General features: G+C 36.7%; 1 protein-coding gene across 1 annotated transcript in view; it reads right to left on the bottom strand.

Moving 5' to 3' along the window:
* The window catches only part of LOC104472047 (glycine receptor subunit alpha-3), a gene marked incomplete at its 3' end in the record, with an annotated part of 54,038 nt that overhangs the window by 5,188 nt on the left and 24,015 nt on the right, over nucleotides 1–24,835 (bottom strand). Inside the window, exons 4-6 of the mRNA XM_010087582.1 lie at nucleotides 23,030–23,253; nucleotides 20,025–20,107; nucleotides 5,920–6,057 (exon numbers count right to left, since the gene is read on the bottom strand). Of these exons, the coding sequence (XP_010085884.1) occupies nucleotides 5,920–6,057; nucleotides 20,025–20,107; nucleotides 23,030–23,253 (445 nt within the window). The remainder of the gene's footprint in view (nucleotides 1–5,919; nucleotides 6,058–20,024; nucleotides 20,108–23,029; nucleotides 23,254–24,835) is intronic.

Here is a 24,835-nt window from a genome sequence, read left to right as displayed (position 1 = left end):
TGTAAAAATCACAGTTCCTCATATTATGTGGAAAAGATAACACTGCAAAAGCCAGTTGACATACCTTTCTCTACAGAGAGAAAAGCAAAGACAGTTATCTCCTCTAAAAGCAAAAGTACACTCTTCTTCTAAGACAAAACAGCAGGCGAACTCAAGAAACAGGTTTTGTATGGATTAATGCAATGTGGCTATTGCACTTTTTGACTTTGTCAGTTTTCTAATGATTAATATATTGGATTTCCAGATTCTCACTAAATAGTTGCCATTGCAATGCATTGGTTATTCTTGTCTACTCTCTGTAACTTTGTATGAAGGAAAAAAAAAGACTAATATTTACTTAATACAAATGTCTATTGCAGGATAACACACACCAAGAATAGCTAGTGGGATATAATATGTAATATAATATGATCTAACTGCTAGCCATCATAGACTTCGCCTTTGCTGTATTTTCCCATCCCTTCCTTAATGCCAGTTCTGGCAATCATCCTGAGTTGGGGCACTTAAGTGTGCTAGGTAATAGAAAGCTAGCCCTTTGTGAATGTGTGTATTAGAGCCCCAGACAGATGAAGTTTTGATCAGTATTGTCCTGAAACCAAATAATTCATCATGCAATTAATCAAGGCTTTTGTTAAGTGCCCTGGATGTGTGAGCCCTAATGTTTTAGGTTATCTAGTACACAGGACAGAATCATCCTGGAAAAGGTTGCTATTGTATTTAGTGAGAGTGAGGGTATTTGCTCCAAGTGTCCTCAGACAAACTAGATTAATGAAAAGAAGCCCCAAAACCCCAAATAGAAATCTTTTTATTTTAAAAGTTATTAGCATTAGAATAAGTTTTCTGAGGACAATTTTGTGTTCTAACTGAAATAACTGTTTGGCTGAAAACAGACAGTCTCAGAAGGAGATAAAACTTTATTGCCATAAGAGGGGTGACATAGACCACCAGAGCTTTCCTTGTGCCATACATATGGCTGGTGTCTGTGTATCTAAAGCCAAGATTCATAAAAAGACAGTAGGAATGTACTCCCATTCAGTTTTTCTTTCAAGTCACAGTATTCAGATAACAGTGGCAAATCGGGGGATATCAGTGCTGGTGCTGTCACCTGCCATTGACTACATGCGTTCTTGGTCAGGAAGGAAGTGACTTTACATGGCTTATTTGGAAACAAATACTGGGGCAGGTGGTAAACCTAACATTGGTGTAAGAATGATAATGACAGCAGTAAAAAAAAGTTGAAAATAAATGTGGAAAAGAGCAACTAATTTTTGTTCAGCTTGGTGATTTTTCACTTCCAATTCCTGTCTCTCTCAGAATGGAGAGCCAAACTGCCATGCGGAGGGACATCCGTAGGCTGGAGACCCCACTGTAACATCATGACAGTCAGCAAAGACAAATGTCCAGTTTTGCAATGAGCATGGGGTAACCTCATGCACTGGTACAGGCTGGAGATGGACTGGGTAGGTAGCAGTTCTACAGGAAAGGCCTGGGAGCCTGTCAGATATAAAATTGAACAGAAGTCACCAGAACAGATATTGAGTTGAACAGAAGTCTTGTGATGTGAAAGACTAGTTGTGTGCTGCACTGTGTTAGCAGGGGCAGAGAGGGGAGAAGTAGAAACTAGTGAGAATCTGATAGCAACATAAATAGCAAGGACATCTAGAGGTAATGTCTCTACTTCCAGGACAGTTGATGAATTTTTATTTAATGAATCTCTAAGGTAGAATGTTTAAATTTTGATCAGTGCATGGGTGACAATTGAGGTCTCTCCTCCTGCAGAGAAAAAGACTGACTGTTGAAGTCCTGCCCTGTTGGAGTCAGACAGTGCTGTCTTCTGTGTCTAGCGATGGTCACGTCCTCAGCCTGTCATAGACTTTGGTTTTCACTGTGTTTATTTTTCATTTTTTCAGTGAAGGAATGAGCAACTTTAAAGATTTCATGCCCATAGAATACCTCCAGGATAAAAAGTACAAACTTCATTTTCTGAGAAGTGGTCTATGAAAAAACCCCAAGGGGTTAAAAAAAGCTGTGGCTTAAAAATTGCTGTTATAGTCACAAAAAGAGTGGTTTAGGTGTTTGTCAACACAAGTAGGGGCTTGAGTTCTTGCCAGCAGAGTAAGGCGTCAAACCTTTGTCTCCACTAACCTTCAATCACTATCATGGTGTCAGCAAAATGGCCCAATATAAGGCATTAAGTCAGTTGCAGGCAAGACCTAGAAGGGGCACAGTCTACAGGATGTAGCAACCATAGCTCCACTGTTTCCTGGACCACTACATCCAATACTTTGAGCCAAAACCCATCGATGGACATAAGACAGTTCTGAGCAGCATCATTCAAGTGCAGGTGTAGTGCGTTATCCATGGTGCAGGAATGAAGACAAGATTCAGAGTATTTCTGTTTGTGCCTGTTAGCCAATGCTGTTATGTATAAATTAATGCTATTGTATATTGGGCTTTTTGCATCCTTGATTGAAATTACCTGTGATTGAAATTAAAATTGGGTTGCATAAGAGACTGGGGAGCAATGCATGTCCCATAGGAAGTGAATGAGGATGTGGTAAAGCAAGACCATCCTTGTAATGTGAATGGTTTGCATGCTGTGATTTTTCTAGTTGTTGTGGTTCTACTTCACTTCCCAAATTTGTCACAGTGGATATGCCAGTGGACGCAAAAATCTGAAAATGATTAGAAATGTTGTTGCGTCACTTCAGAACACAAGACTTGATGAGCCATTATGCTATACTTTTGCCGAAATTGTTATTTCCCTATATTTAGAAGCAGTTTGTTTTTCAAGCTGTAGTTACAGTGATCCATTTTCAATTGGGCATGAAACACTGATGAGACATGCACTGATGAGTTTCCACATACTGTCCTGAAGCTTCATGTTAATTTGTTTCACAGGGAGACTTTTGGGTTTTTTTTCTGTTTTACAGGATGTCTCAGAAGAGCTTTCCATCCTGTGTTGTAACTACATTTAAATGGAAAACTCTTCTTTGGTCACTTACTGCATACCAGCTGCAGTTGCTTAGCATTCTCTTAAGAATTCATTTTATCTAATCTGCTTGTAGGCCAGAGAAATAGGCTTTATTTCTAGTTTTGAAAAATGATTTTTTTGTTTGTTTCTTGAGGAGTATCCTAAAGAGGTATCTGTCTGTAGTATCTCATTGCAGGAGCCTTAAGAAAGCGCATTACTGGTCACATACCAGAGTGACATAATGGAGGAAAAGAAACTCTTACTTGTTGTCTTTTAATATAATGTTTAGGGTTTTTTAGCCTACACATGGTAGTTAATAATACTGATGGTAAAAAAGAAATGCAAGGCACTCCCACCCTCCTAGAAACCCCCCCAAACCCCTCTAATTTGATTAACTTCACACTGGAGACTTGAATAAATAAATAAGTACTCTGGAGAAAATACTGTTATCTTGAAGAGGAGAATGTCACAATAGATGTAGTCCTACATGACTAAGTGTATCTTTTCTTTCTGGTTTTCCCCGACAAAGTTCTTCCAGATTTGTACCTGTGATTTTGGTGCTGTAACTCAGAACAGGTCACTCTGCTGCTTCCTTGGGTGAGGACACACCCTTCCACCTGCAGCCAGTGCCACTCAGCATTGCATTTTTTTTCCCCTGCCCATTATAGGCAGGTCCCACAGCTATGCAATTGTTTTATTGTTCGCTGAGGTCCTTTAAAGTCTTCATCCTGAAGCATATGTGGGTGCCTGTATCCAGGCTTCCAAGTTTTCTGTATTAGTAAACGACTTGACTTTTTATGAATAAATTAAATGGCCCAATTAATTTTTTTTTTTTTTTTTTTTTTTTTAAGCAGAGGCATGAACTTCAGCAATCTTTTCAGGGTTGTGGGCTACACTGACATTTTAAAGCACCTATTTGGCCACAGAAATGCAGTTTGGCCAAAGCAATACAGAAATAGACTGATGATTGGCCATGCTGTACTCTAGAGTTATGACAGTAACCTTCTCCCACCTAAATGTGACAGCAGTTCACAAAGATAAGGGCACTTGTCTTGCAGGAACATTTTGAGAGTCATGAGACCTCATACACAGTTAATAACATGTGTTCCTCCCACTTGTCAGTACAGTTTAGGGCCACAGCGAAAAAGGCGATAGCTGTAAGCTGATCCCATGCAACCTAGTGTGTTATGCCCAGGACCAGCACGTTTCCCTATTTCTACTTAGGAGAAAATTAACACCAAATTAAACAGGATTGAAGTACAGGTTATGAAGAAAAAGTTAGTGTCTCAAAAATATAGAAAAAATGAAGTTTCACTAAAAATTAAAATGTTTAAATGGTGATGATTGTAATGAAAGTTCTCAGACAAGTGAGTAAGAGTACGATTCAGCTTTGGATGAGATGTTTGGAGAGACATTTGGAAGTCACTGGAAATTCTGACATTTTAAAACAGGTTTCCATTCAATATCAGATTAAGTACCACAGTAATGTCTCAATTCCTCAGTTAGAGATTTTTTTATATTGTTCAAATGAATGTTGTAAAAATGAGGAGGATACCTTCTACCACAAATTCTCATTTGTTAATATCATTATTCTGGTTATAGAAGTACAGTTATAGGCACATGTTAAAATGGCAAAAAAGCAGTAGAGTCCTAAAAAGGAAGAAGGGGTTGCCTACATATCTCAAAGGAGACAGAGAAAAATAATGAAAATAAAATTTTCATGTTTGTCATAGGGATTATGATAAAAAGAAAAAGGAATAATGTTAATTACATTATTATCATTAACAAATGGATGTTTGAATGAAAAAAAATACCATGCTGTAAGTTATGTATCTCAGTTTTTAGAAGGTTTTTAAGGATTAGCCAGATGTTAGTATTTGTACAGTAAAAATGCATGTTATGTATTTTCAATTTAGTTTACGGAACAATTCAAAATGTCTCTATCAATATCTCCCCACTCTAAATGGAAATTATTAGAGAACCTTTCCCTTCCTTAGGGCACCATGGCAGCTGTGATAAAACTCAGTGTTGAAAAGCATTCTTCCTTAACTTCCTTTGATTGCAACAGGACATTCCTTACTGAGCGTCACCTATTGAATTTTATCCCTTCTGCCATTTCAGCAAAATCCAAATAAATCAGCTCTAAACTCAAATTTCAATATATGCTTAATCTAATAAGAATCACATTGGAGAGCAGAAATCAAGAGAGATATAAATTAGAATGAAAAAATTATGTTGGTTTTTTTTTTCCCTGTAAGATGGAGGCTATGCCTTCTTAGCCTTTGCTATATGGTTTTTTGAGGATTATTATGCTTGTGATTTTCCAGTTATTGAGATAATTTTTTACAACTGAAAATAAAATAACTATATTAGTAATGTTAAACTCCTCCTTTTTCAAATAATTTCAGATATGATGAGCTAAACATCATGGTTCTATAAAGGCTTCAGCTCAGAAAGGTCAGGTCTAATTTGTACACCTGGCCATTTTACACTAAGGATGCTTTCATCTTGCTTGTGTTTCTCCCTTGATGTGTGAACTAGGGCAGAGCTAGCTGGGTTGGCAACCCTGTGTCCCTTTTTTCCTGCCTGTGCCAGGCTGTGCTTAGTGCATTGCATATGGACCTTTGGATTTTGGCAGTTCTTGAGATCCCACAGTGTAGATGTGGCCATGGAACCCACTGTAAAAATAAAACTCCTGACTGAATTGCTTCCGAATTATTTCAACTAACTATTTTCTTCAGTTTACTGAAATAGAAATTTGGTCAGACTTCAGATAGTTTTGTTTCATTGTGTCAGTTATTTAAGACTACATTATCCTGCACAATGCACCTGTACATTTTAATCTTCCTGTGAGTTCAGTGAGAATATTAAAAAGAAACAAGTTTCCAAAATAACAATAAATGTTAAATATCTTTCCAGGTTTAATCACTAATATGTTTTCCTACCTGTATTGTAATGCTTAGTGCAGTAACATAGATCCTTTTCTTCTTTCAACAGAAACTGTGGCAGGGTGAGACCTTCGGCTACTTGAACTGCTCCCTTTTCTTGCCATTCAAAAATGAGATCATTCATTGTGTATCCGACTACCAAAAAAAAAAAAAAAAAAATCACAAATAAACTCTAGGTCAGCTGCAAACTCTGAAAAGCAGGGACATACCAAATTGTGATGCCTTCAGTAAATGTCATAGAAAGGAGATCTGCTTGTACCTGTTAATCAAAGAGTGTTATCTGACATTCTATACCATACCGAACTACAAAAAAAGCCAGTCTTAGCATCCTTTGTGAAATCTTAGTACTCAGATGGTCTAGTAATGGAATTGACAAAAGCATCAAAATGAGCTAAACACCCACTTCTCTTGGGTTCTTGGGAAAATCTTACCCTCTCCAGCCCATGAATGATAAAATAGGCCCTTCACTCTCAGATCTCTTTCTCCTTTTACTTGAGGTGAAATTGTGGGTTGTCAAAGCTATGTTTATTCTTCAAAGAGAACAATGAATGAAAATTTCTGCAGGAGTGAGGTATTAGTTGAATTTAAAAAATACTTTTCTCTGAAAGTGGTACAAAACAAGGGAAAGTAATTGACTGTAATCTCATATCAGCTGACTGTGATGTGTTATGATGCTAAAAGGCATTCAGTTTTAATATTCACATTTCTGCACTTATCCGTACCTTATGCATGTGTGTATGAGATTAAATAAAACAGCAAATTCACAGTAAAAGTACTAATCAAGGGCCAGACTTTGCAAAGGGCAAGTACTTTTTCCTTCTGTTTCCCTCTCTCAGCTGAGTATTTGTACGGAATTGGGGAAAATAGCTCTACTTCCTCTGAGTATGTGGTTTGTAAACTGCCCAGTATATCCTTGGTATTTTATTCTATTTTTTTTTTCTGAATAAGTTTTATCTGAATATGACAACAGAAAAAAAAAAAAAAAGGCTTCCTATTCTCATTCAGGTTTCATTAAGAGTTTCTCAGAATCTAATAGATTTGGACAAAGTGAGATTTTAAGATTGAAATCTAAAACTACATAGCTTCTATTGTTATAATAGTTTGGACGACAAGGGTGCACTTGAGCTACATAGAATAGCTTGAACCAGAAGGAAAAGGGACTTAATTATATAGCTTTCATTCACCTGTTTTTCTGCTTTGCAATATTTCCTTTTTGCTGTAGTCCAGTGCTAATGGGCTGTTGTGGATAATATACTGATAACTGGAAATATCTTTTAACCTTTCAGTAACAAATTACTGTTCAAAGTGTATTGTTCAGAACTCTCTAAGAGTAACTGTCTGCCTGCAAATACTGCACTTTTGAGTTCCAGTGGAGGAAATAACCTCTTTGGTGTGTGGGCATAAATCTTTCCCCTGTTATAGTCAGTGACTTCATTACTCTTTGAATACATCTGTAAGTGGTAGTCAGTCATAATGCGGTGATATGCTGACCTCAAATCTGGGACACACTTCATCCTTTCTGATCTATGCTGAATGCGCCTACAAGCTAAGAATCGGTGTTTTTAAGTTTAAAACTGTTTTCAACACCTCTCCTTGCTTCTAGATTCTTGATTCTTTTGGGGAGTACCAATACTCCCCAAATACTTTTTGGGGAACACCAATACAGGGTGTTCATGGGCACTCAGGCTGACTGTTGGCTTACTTCGGTGTTTTGTTGGGGCTGGATGAATCTGCTAAAAATGAGACGATAGCTTTTTCAAGAAATATTTAATTAAGATCTGACATTACTCAAGTCATTACAAGCATATATTAACTGTGCAAGGAAACATTTTTCTGTCTTATTGAATGCATGACATTCTACAAACAGTCTTAAAATTAACTATTAAATGCCATAAACCATGAAAAAACAGAAGTATAGCTTTTCTCAAACTTTGCATGAATTCAGGCAAAAAGCAGTTGTGTGTAAAGCAGATTATCACTTGAAGCATGTAGATTGTGGCTGGAAGTGATGTCCCCTCAGTAAAACTCATTGAACTGACAAGAAACAACTGCTGTGTCAAAGTGTATTTCACTAAATCAGTCATTCACCTTTAATGCATGCTTTTAATTTTTGTTATCTACCCTACCCACTAATACTTCTATAGTGTAACCTATTAAAATTAATAGCAGTGTATGCAAAACATTGATGTTTTAATTAATTTTTATCATGTTTACATTTTAAATACCTAACTATAGCTTTAGCATTAAATAATGTAACTTTAGTTTTGTAAGTCAAGATCAATACTCTTAAAGTAAATGTGTCTTAAAATATAGAGGAGCTTAATGGAGATGTGAGTTTATGTTATACCAAAGAAATTTAAAACAGTATGATATGTATAATATTTCCACTAAGTATGCTAAATTAAATAAATTTAACTTAAATCCCTAAGTTTAGGGCCCTTTATTAAATATTAAATACATGGCCCAATCAAATGTGCTCATTGAATTAGCAAAATCTAAACTCTTGTAATAGTCTTGTAAATGGGAAAGTGAGAAAACTTAAATTATTTAAGCATATTGAACTATTTGATAACACAAATTTGTCTCTAAATTTTCTTTAGTGAGCAGTGTTAACAGGGACAGGTATTCTTGGTTTTTCCAAATGAAAATAATTCATTATTTGGTACAGTTCCAGATAAACTGATCATCTCTTTCTTTTTTCCAACTACCGTATTGTTCTTTCTCCTTGGCATGGAGAAAAGGAAGAAAGACTATGGCGGAAAGTATCTAGCCACTTGCAGAAATAAAGCAGAATCAGGGAATTTGCAAGAACAAACTGCAGCTCATGTCTTAGGCCCATCTCAGGATATCCTATGCACAAAAGGGTTAAACCGCACATTGTTCTGTGTTAGAAGGAAGAACAGTGATACTAATAGAACTAACTGTGCTTACTTAATATCTCAAAAAATAGGAAAATATTTTTGTTTTCTAATTAATTTTATGAAGAAAACCTGCTGAATAGCACAGTGCTTAACACTCATAATGCTTATGGTGTTGTGTCACTGTGCATAAGGGGAAAAAGACACTTCTATAGAAATGGCCCTTTAAAACAGTCAGTGGTTACCATACTGTAGTATATATACTATTACAGTTAAGTTGTATGGTGTTATATACGCAATGAGCCTAAAAATCAATCCTCCAGCACCCTAATTTTGGGAGCTCTGCTGATTAATGTAATTACTGTCCCTTATGGAAGTGGCTGGGGTCCCAGCAGCACGAGAAGACATCATGTCAGATTTTGAAATTACCTTAGGGCTCAGTCTCAGCAACCAAGTAGAGGCTTATGATCCTGATGTGGATAAGGCACCAAATTGCCCAGTGCCATCAACAGTGGGTTGTGGGGGCTAAGTGCACAGCAAGTAGTAGAAGCTTAGGGAGCTTAGGTAATGAAAAGTTTGAAGCCTCATGAGCAGAGAGTTATTTTTTGTACTTGGGATCCTAGAATTGGCAGTCATAAGATCTTACAGTATTGGAATTATGTGGATAACTTTAAAATCCTGATGCCATTGCCAGAGTTCAGTGGGACTATACAGATCTTTCACGCATATGTATTTGCAGTACTGAGGCCTGTATTTGCAAAATGGAAACGATTAGATGCTGCAAAAAACAAACGTCTCTACTGAAATGCATTTACCTTACTCATCTAGATGAAAAAAGCGTGCTTGTCCATCCACTGCTGAAATGAGTTTTACAGGAATAAAAGTGAAACAAGTAGATTATTTCATTGTCTGTATAATATTAGCAACTGATTAGCTGAGAAAAGGCAGATGAGAGAAGTGAGTAATGGTGCTCTCTTTGTTCCAGTTTTATGCAGCACCAGTCAATCTAACTGATCAAGCTCATAATTAAAGCTGAGTGTTCCTGTGCACAACTGCAATTAAAAATAATTGCTCTGAATGCAGTAGTACCCAAATGGTAAAATTCAATAAGACAGGTATCTTTGTGTGGTCTCTCAAATTTTGCTTTGATATTCTTGAATAATGGCAACAGTAGCAGAAAGGGCTAATTTGCTGGGTAGATATATGCAGAAACAGTTCAAACAGAATATCTTAGTGAATTATTCTGCCAATGATTGATAAATATATTACAGCTTCAATCCAGTGCATTAACTTTTAATGAATAATAAGAAGTCATGATGATTAAGGCAAAACATCTTAAACTACATTCTAGAAATACTAAATCTGAAGTCCACTTCAGTTTTTGTTTCCTATTTGGCTGCCTGTGTTACCTGATTAATAGATGTCTTCAAAGCAATTTAGAGAAAATAATTTGGTCACATAACTAAGTAAAAGTATAAATGCCTGTTGCTGATATTGGTCTGCTGTCAAAGATGAGAGATACATTGTGTATATTTTCCAAATGGCTTATGTGATAAAATATCTGAGAAGCTGTATTCCATTACACGGTTATCACTGCGCAAATGGAGCAGTGAGGCATGGTTACATGATCAGATCACCTTCTCAGCAAACTGTGGGTTTGAAGTGTGAAGACTCTTCTAAACAGATGTGCGGTTACCAGTACAAACTTGCAATATATGTGTTACATTGTTAAATATGTCCTGCGTCTTGTAAGAAGAACTGCCCTGTAATACCTAGTAGTTATTAAGAACAAGATGTTTTTCTTTAGGGATTCTAAGGGATAAGGAAAATAACAGTGTCTTTATTGTGCCATTAGGTCCATAAATACTGAATCCACAGTATGCAGCTGGCAGGCGAGTTGGCACATTCTAGGACCCTGAATTTGAGGCAATAGAGGAACCAACATACAACAATGTTATAGAATGAGGAATGATGGCCCTTGCAGTTTTTCAAGTTCAGATTCGTTTCTCGAGAAGCCCTGTCTCCCCAATGATACCTGTTTCTAGATTCTCCTCCTTTGATTTTCCATGCCACAGAAGCCCGTGACAAATGTTAATGCGATGATGAGTTTTGCAGTTTATAAATATTTTTTTTAGATTTACAAAAATAGGAAAGACAATATTTAATCACATTTTGTATGCCTCTAATGTTTCTATCAGGAGGGCACTGTATTTGATGTAGGAAAATAATTTCAGTGGCCTTCTACTCAGCTCTAAGAGTATAGAAAGACATGACCCAAAGCCAAATCAGACGAGTGTTTTGGTCAATTACACATAACTTTAAACGTTTATTAACTCTGCTTATAGATGCATGGAGTTTATTCTGTACTAAACCTAAGTGCTTAGCTCTTGAATCCTGACTTCCTCTTGGGATAAAACTTGAGTGTTAGATGTTTTCTCTCTGTGCCTTGCTTTCACTGTATTCTGCTTTCCATAGGAAATGTGGTGTGCATGCCTGAAGGGAGTCCCAGTCTTATGTGTCTGGAAGAAAAAACTGTGAATCTATTTCTGAGCACACCTGTCTTTCAGGGTAAACTTCTGCTAGATAATTGTTATTCGTATTCTTCGTACATTCTTGCTGTTCAGTCTTACTACATTATCTCTCTTGCTGCTGTTTTATGAGCCGAACATAAATCTATCTTCCTTATTTACATTTGCTGCAGCCCAACATGATATTCAGCCTCTCACTAAAAAGAAATTTTTATTTTTTGACTGTGAGGTGGTTTTGATGACTATTATGAATTGCTACGAGATATTTTTATTACTGGTGATTGGGAAATACCGTGTTATGGAAGAAGGTCCTAGTGGCTACATTTTAGTGTTGAAAAAAGGACAGTCAGTCACTGGCCTAGTTAGCATGCAAAGGGGCAGCTCACTTTTTCATTGACAGTGGAAAAAGTGACCCTTTTATACTACAGAGATAGCTGGAAGCAATGGAGGCTATCATCTAGTAGGTCTAGTAGGTCTGCAGGATCAGGCCAACCCAAACTAAATCAGGTGGATTAGTGAGGTCTTCATTCACTGAAATGCAGTGTGCTAGAGCTTGGGTTTGCAGGGTGTAAATGCATGAAGGTTGAGAAAGGAAATAGAGATGCCAAATTTTGTGTGTTACGGGATGCAAACCAGCTGCCGTGGCTGACGTAGAGTGCAGTTTGCAATGTATTTGTTATTGTCTGGCTACTGTCCAGGTGTTTGCTCTTATGTAATTTTATAAAGTTATCACTAATCACAAAAAAATCTAAGTGGTGTCATCATAGAACTGGAAAGAAAGGACAGAATAAACACATTGTTATGTAGAACAGCAGAGTTCAGAAGTTACAGGACTGGTTAGGTTACGTTACTACTGTCTCTGTTAACCCAAAGTCTGAGGTCTTGGACATCTGTAATGCAAAGGCAGACGATAAATTGTTGGCAATTACATGACGATGCTGTCATCCCGGGAGGAGAAGGTTGACAGAGGGTCTTTTTCTCATGAAAACTCAAGAACTGTGTGTATGCATGGCACTGTAGCCTCTCAGCAAACAGCTCTGAGGAGACAACTCATTTTTTGGAGCCTGAAGTCATTCCAGGTAATTAGCTAGTGAAGCATGTAACGGCAGACAGAACTCCATCTGAGACAAATGTGGAGAACTGGCAAACTAAGTAGAATTTAGGCTTAACTGGCAGCATAGAGGGCCTGAAACAATTGAGAAAGTTGGACTTGGCCTTCAGGAGTTTTTCTTTAGAAAATTGTCTGTCACAGAGTGAAACTCTGTGTGGTCAGACTTATGGAGGGAGGAGATGAAAAAGATAAGGCATTGAATGAGGAGTGGTTGCCAGGACTTGTGCCTGGAATAGTTGATGCAGGGTTTTGAATATCTGGACATCAAATAAAATGAAACTATAGTGGTAACTGACGTAATCTATACAAAACTCTGTGGCAGATTGTGGGCAAGACAGACGTACTAACTCCAGCCTTTAGACAGCGCTGAAAATTGTCTAGACAGAGTGAAATTTTTCAGCATGTTCAATTACAGCTTTCAGAAAAAATTACAGGGAAAAAGAATGTGATTCTGCTGAAATATTTCTAAGTAGCAAGGGCAACTATAGTGTCTGGAAAACAGAAAAACAAACTTTTCCCTTGGTCTCTGTCATCTTTCATAGAAAATCTTATGTGTTCAAAAATGGTGTTGACAAGTTGCTCTCAACACCCATATGAGGTCCCTGAAAGAAAAGTAGATAGTATCTGTGGGTTTTCTAAACTCTACTGTTAATTTTAATAATCAGCTTTTCATTCATCCAGTTTTGAAAGTATAGGACCAAAGCCTGCCTTAAACAAATAGGGTTCCATTCAACGCGTATCAGTTCACATAATTCTGTAATTTATTGGAACCAAGCTATTTACATGAGTTATATACCTGCATACTAAGAGTATGAAGATTTTATTTTAGCTAATTCAATATCAGCTGTCGGCATTAAAAGCCCACAGTCTCAGGAAAGGCAGTGGACATTCAACAAGTTCATCTGGAAGAATTATTGAAGTGTCTTGAAAGTATTAATGTTTCTTGTCAAGGCTATTCAGGAACTACAACATTACAGAAAACCAAGGTTTGTTATTCAGGGCAAGCAATTCTGCTGTACCTTCAGAGACTTAACACCTTTGAACCACAATTGTCTCATCAACTCCAAGATACCCCCTTGTTCTATTTCTGCTGACATAGTCTTGCTAAATTCTTTCCTTTTAGCCACCTCAGACTACCATTCTAAGCCATGAAGAACAAAATTTTTGATCACCAGCTGAATACCAATATATCTTGTAAATTTTCTACTCATTCTGTTTTATTCCAGGAAGGCTGTGCTTCCCTTGCCTCATTTTACTGTACCTAAAGGTACATGAAAACCTAACCCTTTTTCTCTTTTTCAATAAACAGAAACATGAATGGCACAAAAAAACTCCCTTTTTCTCTTTTTCAATAAACAGAAACGTGAATGGCATAAAAAAACCGAGCTGAATATCTAGCATTTTTGTACAAGAGAGTTTGGTTTGACTACAGAAGTTATTTTATAGTTATTTTAATCCCACTGATTTATCAAAATTCCATTCTCCTTTCTTTAATGTTTAGTAAGGTACAGGTCCAATAGTAACATGGATTTATTCAGCAAACTGAGCAGTTAGTTCTTTAGGTACCAGCTGAGGCACGGACTACAGTCACGTTGACTAGAGTTATTTCACTACTCTTCTGTTCGTCATCCCAACAGTGTGCCTCCAGGATAGGCCGTCTGTGCAACACTGTTCCTAAGAACATGGCAGCTCATCCCAACAGTGTGCCTCCAGGATAGGCTGTCTGTGCAATACTGTTCCTAAGAACATGGCAGAGGTTTGAATTGTGCCCTAAATTCCAAGCAACATAGCAGGGGGAAGAGCTGACAGAGCTGACAAATCTGGTTTTGGCTTGAGGTTAGAATATTTTTTTCTAATATACATTATTCACTAAAAATACTAGATTCAGAAATCTGTGGTGATGTATTTCAAGGATAAATTTATTTTGGAGTGCCAAGGAAGCAGGATTTTTTTCTATATACTTCTGAGATGCTTTGCAAAGAGTCTGCATGTATTTCAAGGATAAATTTATTTTGGAGAGCCAAGGAAGCAGGATTTTTTTCTATCTACTTCTGAGATGCCTTGCAAAGAGTCTGTCCCTTGCACTGCCCTCTGAGTTGTTCTGATGGAATCTCTTCCTTGGGAGTTACAGGTTTATCCTTCTTAGCCTGGATTTCAGAGAAGAGTAACATTTCTGGCCCAGTCCTCTACCACATCTCTTAAACCTAATATTCCTCACTGAAGCCTATAGATTTTCAGCTGTCACTTTTATTTTAGTTTCTGTGGGCATTTGTACAGTTACTGCTGCCCTTTCATCCTGTGTTGGTCAGGAGCTGCAGACTTCAAATACCTAGATCTTTGTAGCTGTGTGTCAGGTCTCACTTTAGATACGGAGAGTGGTCTGAGTCACTCATCTGCAGAGTAGCAACCGTAGGATGAGTTGACAATTTTTGTGTTACTGAAATCAAAAGGAGAGAAGAGGTATGGTTTCCACAGGTTCAGGCACAGGTAAACATTGATCTAGTGTGTCCATAATTACTGTCACTCAGGTAGACATCTGAGGTTCCTTAGGAGATACAAAACACACTCTGGTTCTATTATCTTTCTTGTGGTGTCTTTGTGCTCCTGTGGGAAACGAACCTGTACTGCTGTAGCGTGCTCACAGATCTTTCCATTTGCACAATCTCCAGTTTAGAGTCTGCGAGGAAAGAATTGTGCTATTCCGGTAACAGCATAATTTAATATAGAGTGAATTTTCTCTAAAAATCCAAAAGACAGGAGGATGATTGCTTAGAAAGACTAAAACCCTCCATAAATCAAAAAGGTAAAAAAAAGCCATTGTTTAATTTATTAAGAGAGACAATAAGCATCAAAATAAAATTCTGAGGCAAGCTGGTGCTTTCCCCTTTACGTATGTTGCTGTTTAGAGTCTGCGAGGAAAGAATTGTGCTATTCCGGTAACAGCATAATTTAATATAGAGTGAATTTTCTCTAAAAATCCAAAAGACAGGAGGATGATTGCTTAGAAAGACTAAAACCCTCCATAAATCAAAAAGGTAAAAAAAACCATTGTTTAATTTATTAAGAGACAATAAGCTTCAAAATAAAATTATGAGGCAAGCTGGTGCTTTCCCCTTTACATATGTTGCTATTAATAGTATATTTCTTCTTCTGTGAGTTAGTCTTCTCACTATTTGAAAATTCAGGAATATTGAATATCACATAAACTTATTATTGTAATATATGACTAAAGGAATGCTCTGAGATAAAAGTGAAACTTAAAAAAGAGAGAGACAACAAGCTCTAGCACATGAAAGAAAAGCATTTCTTTCCTGGGAGACAGGCCACACAAATAAATATGTATCTAGCTGACATTTGTTTATATCTTATTCAAGCAGAATAAAACTAAAATTATCTCTCATGCCTATAGGCTGCCCTGGTGTAAAGCATAAAAATGTAGAAGGGATTATTTCATATGTGCATTTTCATCTGCTTCCTTGGTAAGATACAAAAGCAGCTCATTCTAGTTGCTGAGAAATCATTTGGTAAAATAAATCCTTTAAAAATAGAAGATATTTCCACTTCATATTTTTCAGACACTTCACAATATAAGTGAAGTACTTTAACCAGGGGCAAATCCAGCTGTTTAGGCTGACCTTGGAAAAAAAACATTACATGAGATGGCTAAAAATAAAAATATAATTTGGGAATAAAAGCTATACATGAATTTTCCTCTGAGAGCTCTCTATGCTGGAGCAACAGTATCAATATAGAAGCAAAGTATCTAGTACTAAACAAAATTACAGTTTTATAACAGAGGTAAAACCTACGACCTATCCTTTATAAGTAACTGTGAGCCTTTCATTGCAACCTGGTGGTAAGATGAGTAAGAAAAAGATGAGTCATTTGTTAGAAACAGTCTAATTTGTTTAGTGACACATGCAGGAGCAAGACTTGCAAGATCAGATACAGCTTAAAGAAGCTGTGAGATAAATAGGCCTTGTAAATTCATAATTATACAGCGTCCTACCCAACTTGGCCCTCAATGGAAAAAACAATGATGATCACTTCAAAAAGAAATGTCTGGAAACATGGCTGCTGATGATTTGTTCCTGCAACCACTTTGATTTTGATAGCACAGCCTGATGATCGGATAATTTACTCAGGACATGAGAGGACTGTGTTCTCAGTTTTGAAACCCCACATCTGCTACTTCCCTGGGCAGTGCACTAACCACCAGAGTTAGTACTTCGATCCCCCTGTTTACCTTGTCTCACTGTGCACCAAAAAATATAAGTCAGCCAGCCACAGGAGAGTATGACACTGTGGCCTAGAAATTAGAGATTCTTGGATGGATTCAGGCTCTTGGGGTTATTGTCATTCTTACCTCAGGAGATTTTGATATGAAGCCTGGGAAAATGCTAAATGCACCCATCCTCCTTTTTTCTTCTATAATTTTAAATATAAGTAGATACCAAATCTTAGACAAAGTACTCTGGAATTTGGATGTTTCTGCTCACCTTTTGCTAAGAATTTGGTCAGAGTTCAGACTCGTATAAAACTTTTTTTTTTTACCCAGTTACTCTCCTGTCCAGCATGTAGATATTTTCTGTAACTCTTCCAAGGTGTCTATTTCCCTTCTTGAACTTCCTGTATAGTTAATCTGGTTTTGGGGAGGTGAATTCCTGCTCTTGAAGGTCTAGGAGCTTGGAAATTGTACCTATCTTCTTTGGGTCTGTCCCAAAGTAACATATCAGTTTCAGAGAACTGCTGCCTTGTTCTTGCAAACCTAACCGATTATTCTGCTATCAGACATGAAGCTATAGCCAGAGCTCCCACAGGCTGCAAAATTTTATGCCTCGGGCCAGCTACTTTGCCCATAGTCTCCATTTTTCAACGTTTGGAGTTACAGGTAAAATAGAATTAGACAATGTGACATGGGGAAAGATTTATTACTTGTAACTTCCTTATGAAATAAAATTTGATCTTCCTCTGTAGCTAGAAGATTTTGAAGCACTCGTTTGTATTTTGTTCAGCTAGTCTTTTGTGAACATTGCCTCTCTCTACTACGTGAGTGCACAGCAGGGAATCTACTCCCACTGAACTGAATGATTAAAACAAGACTTCAGTGCAAAATGTTCTACTGGAAAATACAGTAGAACATCTACAGAGCTATTCAACTAATAAGTACTGGTTCCCCATGGTGCAGTTTGTGGAAATTGTGAGCTCCTGCAAGATTTCCCTAAAGCAAAACAGATGCCTTGTTTGTTCAACAATGCTCAGCTGCTGTATGACCTGTGCTCACAAGGGCTGAAAGAGAGGAAAAATACATCTGAGGTTTACGAACCTGTTAAAGCAACAATTTCATAACTTTTAAAACACGATTAAAAAAAATATACCTTTTGTGTGTTCAGTCAGACACTATGATACTTCCTGTTTGAAGTATAATTGTATATAGTGAATATGCCTGCCATCTGTATATACTCTGATATAACTGCTTCATATTAACCTTTTATTTAGTCACATTAATTATAAAGGTGACATAGGTTATTAGTAGGATTATCCATTTGGGTTGACTGTGGAGTTTTGCTCAAATGCTGAACATATAATATTGCCCTAAATTCCTTGACATTTGCAGCAAATAACTCTTAATTTTAGTCAAGAAAATTTCTGCTGTCAGATTCAGCTGTTGCCCTCATATTGAAAGCCTGCTTTTTAACATTACCGTGTGTCCATTGTAATGAAAGATAGATATGGCTTTCACACTCACCCTGTAATTTTTTGTAAAAGCATACCATTATCCATACAACAAACAGTTCTCACATACTGACTGACAGTACCTCTCCTTTCTCTTAGACACTACTTTGTTCCAGTAAAAGAAGAAAAAAGTGCTTAAATTATGTATGTTGTGTTTCTGATCTATAATATATTACAAATAATCCAGTATGTTCATTCTACATGTAGAAAACTATTTTCATAAATATTTTCATTGTTGATCCTAAAACTATAAATCTAAATCTGATGTAAAGATGGGTACTTTTTATTTATCTGTTTTTCTGTTGTCGTTACTTTTCACAAACTTCAGATTGCTGGAATCTTTCAAAGAATGCTTTAGTTTATTTTCTTTTTCTTCTTCACATCATTAGGAGGATTTTTCTGCCAAATCTCTTCCAAAGTCCTCTCATTTTAAGGGGAAAATGCAGTGCCCAAATGCTTCATATCACCAGAAAAATGAGAAATTAATGGAAATCAATGAAAATTAATGCATATCTGTGCTTTCCTCCTTACACATCCTGTGTTAGCTCAACCATAGCATCAGACAGAACCTTTGATTTTGTCTTTTTGTCTGTGTGTGTGTGCCTTGAAATGGCATAGCTGCTGTACGCTTTCCATCCTCTTTTATGTTCTAAGTGAGACATCAAGGGAGACGATAAATACAGTACATGATGGGTTGAGTTAACAAATGTTAATTTTGTTTCACATAAAAAGTCTTCTTGTTAACTGAAAGATAATTCTGTAAGCCTGTCTTGTCTAAGCTGATTTTACCTTCTCCTTTGCTCTGCTCAAGATATTTGTGTATAATGGAAACAAGGCTTTATGAAGAGATTATTTAAAACACATGGAGTTGTAATTTCTTTCCATTGAAATTCTAGTGTAACACCAGATTTGGTCAAACTGACAGACCTTCTCTGTGCTAGAAAGCTATCAGGCCTTTTTTTCTTTCTGTGTTTTGCCTGAGTGTTTTCAATGTCAAGCTATCTGTGCTGCTACAAATTCCTTTAAGTCCAGAGTTTTCGGAAGATGCTAGATTTTTTCCCAGTGTTATGGTTGATGGCCAGATCATACTCGCATTTTATCCCTAGCTAGAGGGTACCTTGTATGGACTTCTTAATGCAATGGCTCTACAGCCCTTCCCAAGATTTTCTGGGAGTATTCCACCAATCTAAGGTGCTGCCCCAGTCAAGGGAGAGAGGGCTGTATAAGTGACATATCCTACCGAGGTACATGGGCATATATATATATACACACATATATGCTGTGAAATCTTCTACAGTTCTCCCTTGTAGTAAACCGTTTCCCTAATCCCTTTTAGTATGATTCAGTAAAAACTACAGATATGTAGCTGTAACATGTAGGCTTGTCGAAGAGCTAGGGCAGGAACCTGAAAAGCAGCGAAGCAGTATATGTCATTTTGTTTCCAGCTTTTAAAGAACACCGACTTATTGTTGATTTTGGGATATTCACATAAATCACATCAATAACTCCCTTAAATTATGTTTCCTTTATGCTCTTCCATTTTAGTGTCCCCCTGTATGTGTGAACACAGGGAAAGATTAATGGTGAATCCCCATATGCATAAATTGTGCATAAAGGTAAACGGGCACTGAGTACTTAAGCTTAGTATTAACTTTTGATTTACACAAAACTTGCTTTTCAGTACCAGTAAAAATGAAATAAACTATTCCTTTGAAAATAATGTACATTTCACAGTTTCTTTTGGTAAAATAGAGGGTTCTTTTCTAAGAATGTTTTCTTGTACCTCTACAAAAGGTCTTTCTCATTCCTGCATAGCAGTTGTAACCCCTACAAAAGTATTTATGGTATATATACATTGCTCAAACTTACAGCTTTCCAGCTGCATTATACATGTTTGCACATCCATTGGAAAATTTTTGAGATCCATTGGACAGGACAGTATTAAAGTCAATCTGAAAGAATGAAAAAAAAAAATTAAAAATATACCACAAAAATGCCATAGAACCGCACAGGAAGAATGCATGAAAACACAGAAAGTCACTAGAAATAGTTAAAAAAAATGTATTTTTTCATTAGAAAGCTCTCAAATTGTATGTATATTATCTGAACCTATTTCACTTGCTCAGCCTAGTATGACAATGTGCAAAACAATTATTACAGGCTTTCAGAAAAACACCTTTTTTCAGCAAGGTTGCCTAGCTTTATGGGAAGTCTAAAGGAATGCAACAACAGCATGCTTTTTTGTTCTACAGCAGATTTTACTGTTACAGTATTTCAAATCCTTGACATAAAACTTACCCAGATTTGCAAGAATTTCATAACAGATGTCAGCTGCAAATCATGGTAGCAAAGTAATTTGTGTGTTATTGTCCTAGAATAAGGTGCTTAAATTGTCAACACAAAGGTTTAAGATAACATTTTATGATGCTGATGGTAGACTGAAATATGTCTGTAATTTTGAACTACAGCTGTTTCACGTTAGTCCTGATACTTCCTGTGGAATACTTTGCAACATACAGGCAAAAGGGGTATTTTTACATTTTATGTCAATACAGTAACTTATCTTCAGAGTGATACGTCTCAGAGGAATGAGAAAGAAGAATATTAGAGATAAAGGCACGTGTTTTCCCTTCACTGGCCATGCTTAGGTATCCATTCATCATTCAGGGTCATGACTGTACCTTTCTTCTTGCTAGAAAATATCTTGCATGAAAATTTTGCCCCATATTCATTTATCAGTTCAGTTGATAGAACGTTCTCCAAAAACATGAGGCGCTTGAGTTCAATTCCTTATACATAAGGCTTTTCTAGAATGGCAGTGCTCTAATTCCCATCTCTTAAACCCATTCCCCTGTTTTTGGCATTGGGGCTAAAGAGAAGTGGGCAGTAAGCAGCAAACATGGCTGTATATTTTTTTTAGCCTACTTTTTCCCTCTCCAAAGCTTCTTGATTCTTTGTTGCTATAACTTCAGTTTATCTGATCAGTGACAGAGCTGCGGGAGGAGAGTCCAAGGAGGGAACTAAGACCCAGACACCATCCCCATGCTATTAAAAATAGTTCCAAATACAAAATCTGACTAGTTGGCTAGGAACACAAGTCATTTCAGAGAAGAGGCACCTGGCTTCAGTAAATATTTTAGTATTTTATATTGAGTATTCACTGAATCAGGAACTAGAACCTTCTCTTTATTTTCTTGTCTGAATTGTTTCAATGCAGTTAGGGAGGAGGAGACACCAGGGAATGAAAGGAAAAAGCAAATGTAGAAATCTTCATTTTTTTTTTTCTTTTAATATTAGTACGTTAGCAACTAGCATGTCTCCCCTCACCAAAAATTTAACTGACTCAAATTCACATAACAGCTCTACTAGATGCAAATTGTATGATTTTAAATGTGTTTCAGAAAATGTAATATTTTGCAATTAAATCATGGCAACTTAAACTTACTGGCTCCATAAAAACCAGAGGAGCTATCTGTCATCTGCTTTCATCATAGTCAGCATTTGCTTTTGTATTTTAATATTATAATACTTCTCATGTTTGGTTTTTTTCAGCCATTTCATGTGACCGTGACCTTGGTCTGAATTCTATTGAAGTTCTAATCTAAACTTGCTTCAGTTGTGTCTATACTCTGTGTTGTACATATCTGGAGGAAGTAGGGCAGGGAGGAGGTGTTATGTGTTAGAGTGGAATAGCTGCCAGTGCCTCTCAGGGTGACTCGGACAGTCTGGAGTTAATAGCTTTGGCTCTACTTTCTACTTGGGTCTGGAGAAGGAATCCTTTTTACTTGCTTTACACCTGTTTCTAGTGACAGAATACATGTTGTGATACTGAAGAATGTTTATGTTCCCAGACTGGCAGATTAACCTCCTTTTGGATATGAAATGCTCATAAGAATTTTAACCCAACCCCTTCTCTCTGTGTAAGCTTGATAAGATGCTGCCCACTTGCACTGGAAGGAGGGAGGAAGGAGGCTTCCTTGCCACTGATACATCCATGCAAGTGTTTTCTTTTTCTCTTTGTATACAAACTGTTTTACAGATTCCTGATATCTCTTTAAAAAGTGCAAGTACCCATTAATGCAGTATCGTAAAAGCATGCAAAGCAAAACACTACATGGACAAGAGGTATATTTATTTTGAAAAGCTTAACATTTTTGCACACGTAGGTCACTGTATTAATACCAAATCTATGTCATGTCTAACGGAACATCAGTATACTTATGTCCAATGTGTCTCTAATTAGATGAGGTTTTTGAAAATAGTGGTAAAATACCTACTAATGTCTGTATTCAGTAAAAGGAAAGTGGGGAGAAAAGAAGTAGAATAGATTTTGTTAATACTTATATGTGATTGCTGCTTACAGCTTCTTAAACCTTTTCAAAATTTTACTTTCCACTTTTCTCTCCATCTCCAGCAGTAAGTGAAGTATTCTTTAAATCTCATGCTTCCTCAAACAGGTCATGTTTCTATGCTGAAGTACAACTGCAATATCCAAAAAGGTGAAAAAAAAAATAACATTGGATTGTCATGACATTGGAGGCTACAGTGTGGGAAACTCATACAAAAACCAGCTCAGATTATAATAATCCAGGATTGCTCTGTGCAAATGTTCTAGCTCCTCTAGGCTCCATCTCTGTACTTTTAAATGGGAAAGATATTTTTCTTATTATTTTTACGAAGTGCATGCCTAATGAGGGATCATTTTCAATTTTAGTATCAACAATGGACAGTAATGATTATGAAGTTATGTATTCAGAACTCACAACTACTCTAGTGATTGTTCTGCATGACTAGCAACTGAAGATACCTGTGGGCAATTCTTAGGTACACTTTTGAGCTTCTATCTGAAAATAATAATTTTATTAGAGACTCACCTGATGGAATAAAGTACATTTCCATTTTTGAAAATTCGCAACAACTTATTATCTGTTGTAACTTCATGAAAGTTGGCACCTTTTTCATTAGCAAAGAACAAATCAGGTTTCCAAATTGAATCCAGCATAGATGGATCTAAGTCTAAAGAGTCATCGGGATATTCACTGTATGCAAGGCGTGGATCATTCCAATTCTGACGGAGAAAGATGTTCACTCGGTAATCCTGAATAAAAGAGAAAACAAGCAAAGCTTTATCAAGCATAGGGATTTAGCTTTTTACTTCATTTCTTAGCCATGTAATCCCCTGTCCATCTGTGGATGACAAAAGAATTACTTAGCTGAATGCCAGTATGATACCTATTTATATTAGTGGGAACACAATGGATAAGAGTAAAGATGCATTTCAGGGCAATTGAAAAAATCCCAAGCTAAGGAAATCCAGCCTTTGTGTACAGTTCCTGGAACTCCATATAACTCTACCCCTACAGTGGCTTTGTTTTGAAATCAAAGTTAGAGAAGCATAAAAACAGTTTTATGGAGTTAACATTTTCTGCCCAACTGCTGGCGAGGGCATTCCCACCTCCGTCTCTTAGGCAATGAGAATCTGTCCCACTGTAAGGGAACCTCAATTCATTTCTTCTTTCACTCCCTAATCCTCACATATTTTAGACCCACCACTTACAATTTCAGTGCCTCAATTCTCTACTGAAAATTGTGTGAGCAGTAACTTGCCATTCAGCTGTCTGAGGCGAACACATTCCTCCTCTGTTCAAATATGGTGGAGATCATATAAGTCCTTATGATAAACTAGCTTAGGTACAAGTGAAGTCACCTTAATTCCTACAGACAGTCCTGTCTTAATCAAGCGTGCTTTTATAGAAAAGATGAGTAGAGCACTTCAAACTTGTGGAAGTAATTTTGGAATTGTATATACTCTCTATCAGAGACTGTTATGTTTACAGCTGCACACTTCCTTAAAACTTTACGACTCTGAAAGATTAAAATATTTTTTTTTTAAGAAAAAGTGAATATTAGCATCTCATTAAATTATATCAAGAACTGAGATAATTGAGACATTGAATATAAGGACATAGGGACTATACTTTTATTGGTCATAATATGATTTTCCTCATTATTTGCACTATTGCATTGATGAAAAGATACAAATAAAATAGAAACATAGACATGTTAGGTGCAGAGGAGAAATGGGAGCCAGTTGGCAGAGGTTACATGACACTTCTGAATGTAATAGAAGTAAATAGCATCACTTGTTTATTGTTAAAAAAAGACAATGAAAATTAATTTTAAAAAGAGAACTTCTTGAGTCAGAACGGGAGATGAGGTGTTCAAGGCTGAGCAATACAGTTTGGTCTATAAGTAGTAGTTATTAGTGGTTAGAATAACTTGTTAAAACCCCACTAGTGTAGAAACTGTAGGTACTGTTGAAATTCCGGTGTCCTATCAATATTTGGTCTTTTGAAACTCGGAACATGTAGCCATACAGATCTGAGAATCATGCCAACAGACATAAAAAAGGACAACAGGAACCTCAATATGCAACAGTTGGTAATGAGAAATAGATTTTTATATCTTCAGCATCACTGGTCAATTTAATTACTCAGCTTGAATAAGGGTAGCCAAATATGCTGAAAACATTCTTACCAAGCATTTGTTACTTGATAACCAGAAAATACTGCATATCATATAGAGAAAGCCCCAATAGAGGATTTTATATTCAGATAACCTTATAAGTTTTCAAGACAAAGACAGTAAGTAGAAAACTACATCTGGAAACTAATTCATAT

The sequence above is a fragment of the Pterocles gutturalis genome, unplaced genomic scaffold (genome assembly GCF_000699245.1).
Source record: "Pterocles gutturalis isolate BGI_N339 unplaced genomic scaffold, ASM69924v1 scaffold17606, whole genome shotgun sequence".
In the NCBI taxonomy this organism is placed as follows: Eukaryota; Metazoa; Chordata; class Aves; order Pterocliformes; family Pteroclidae; genus Pterocles; species Pterocles gutturalis.
This window is presented reverse-complemented; position numbering and strand designations above follow the sequence as displayed.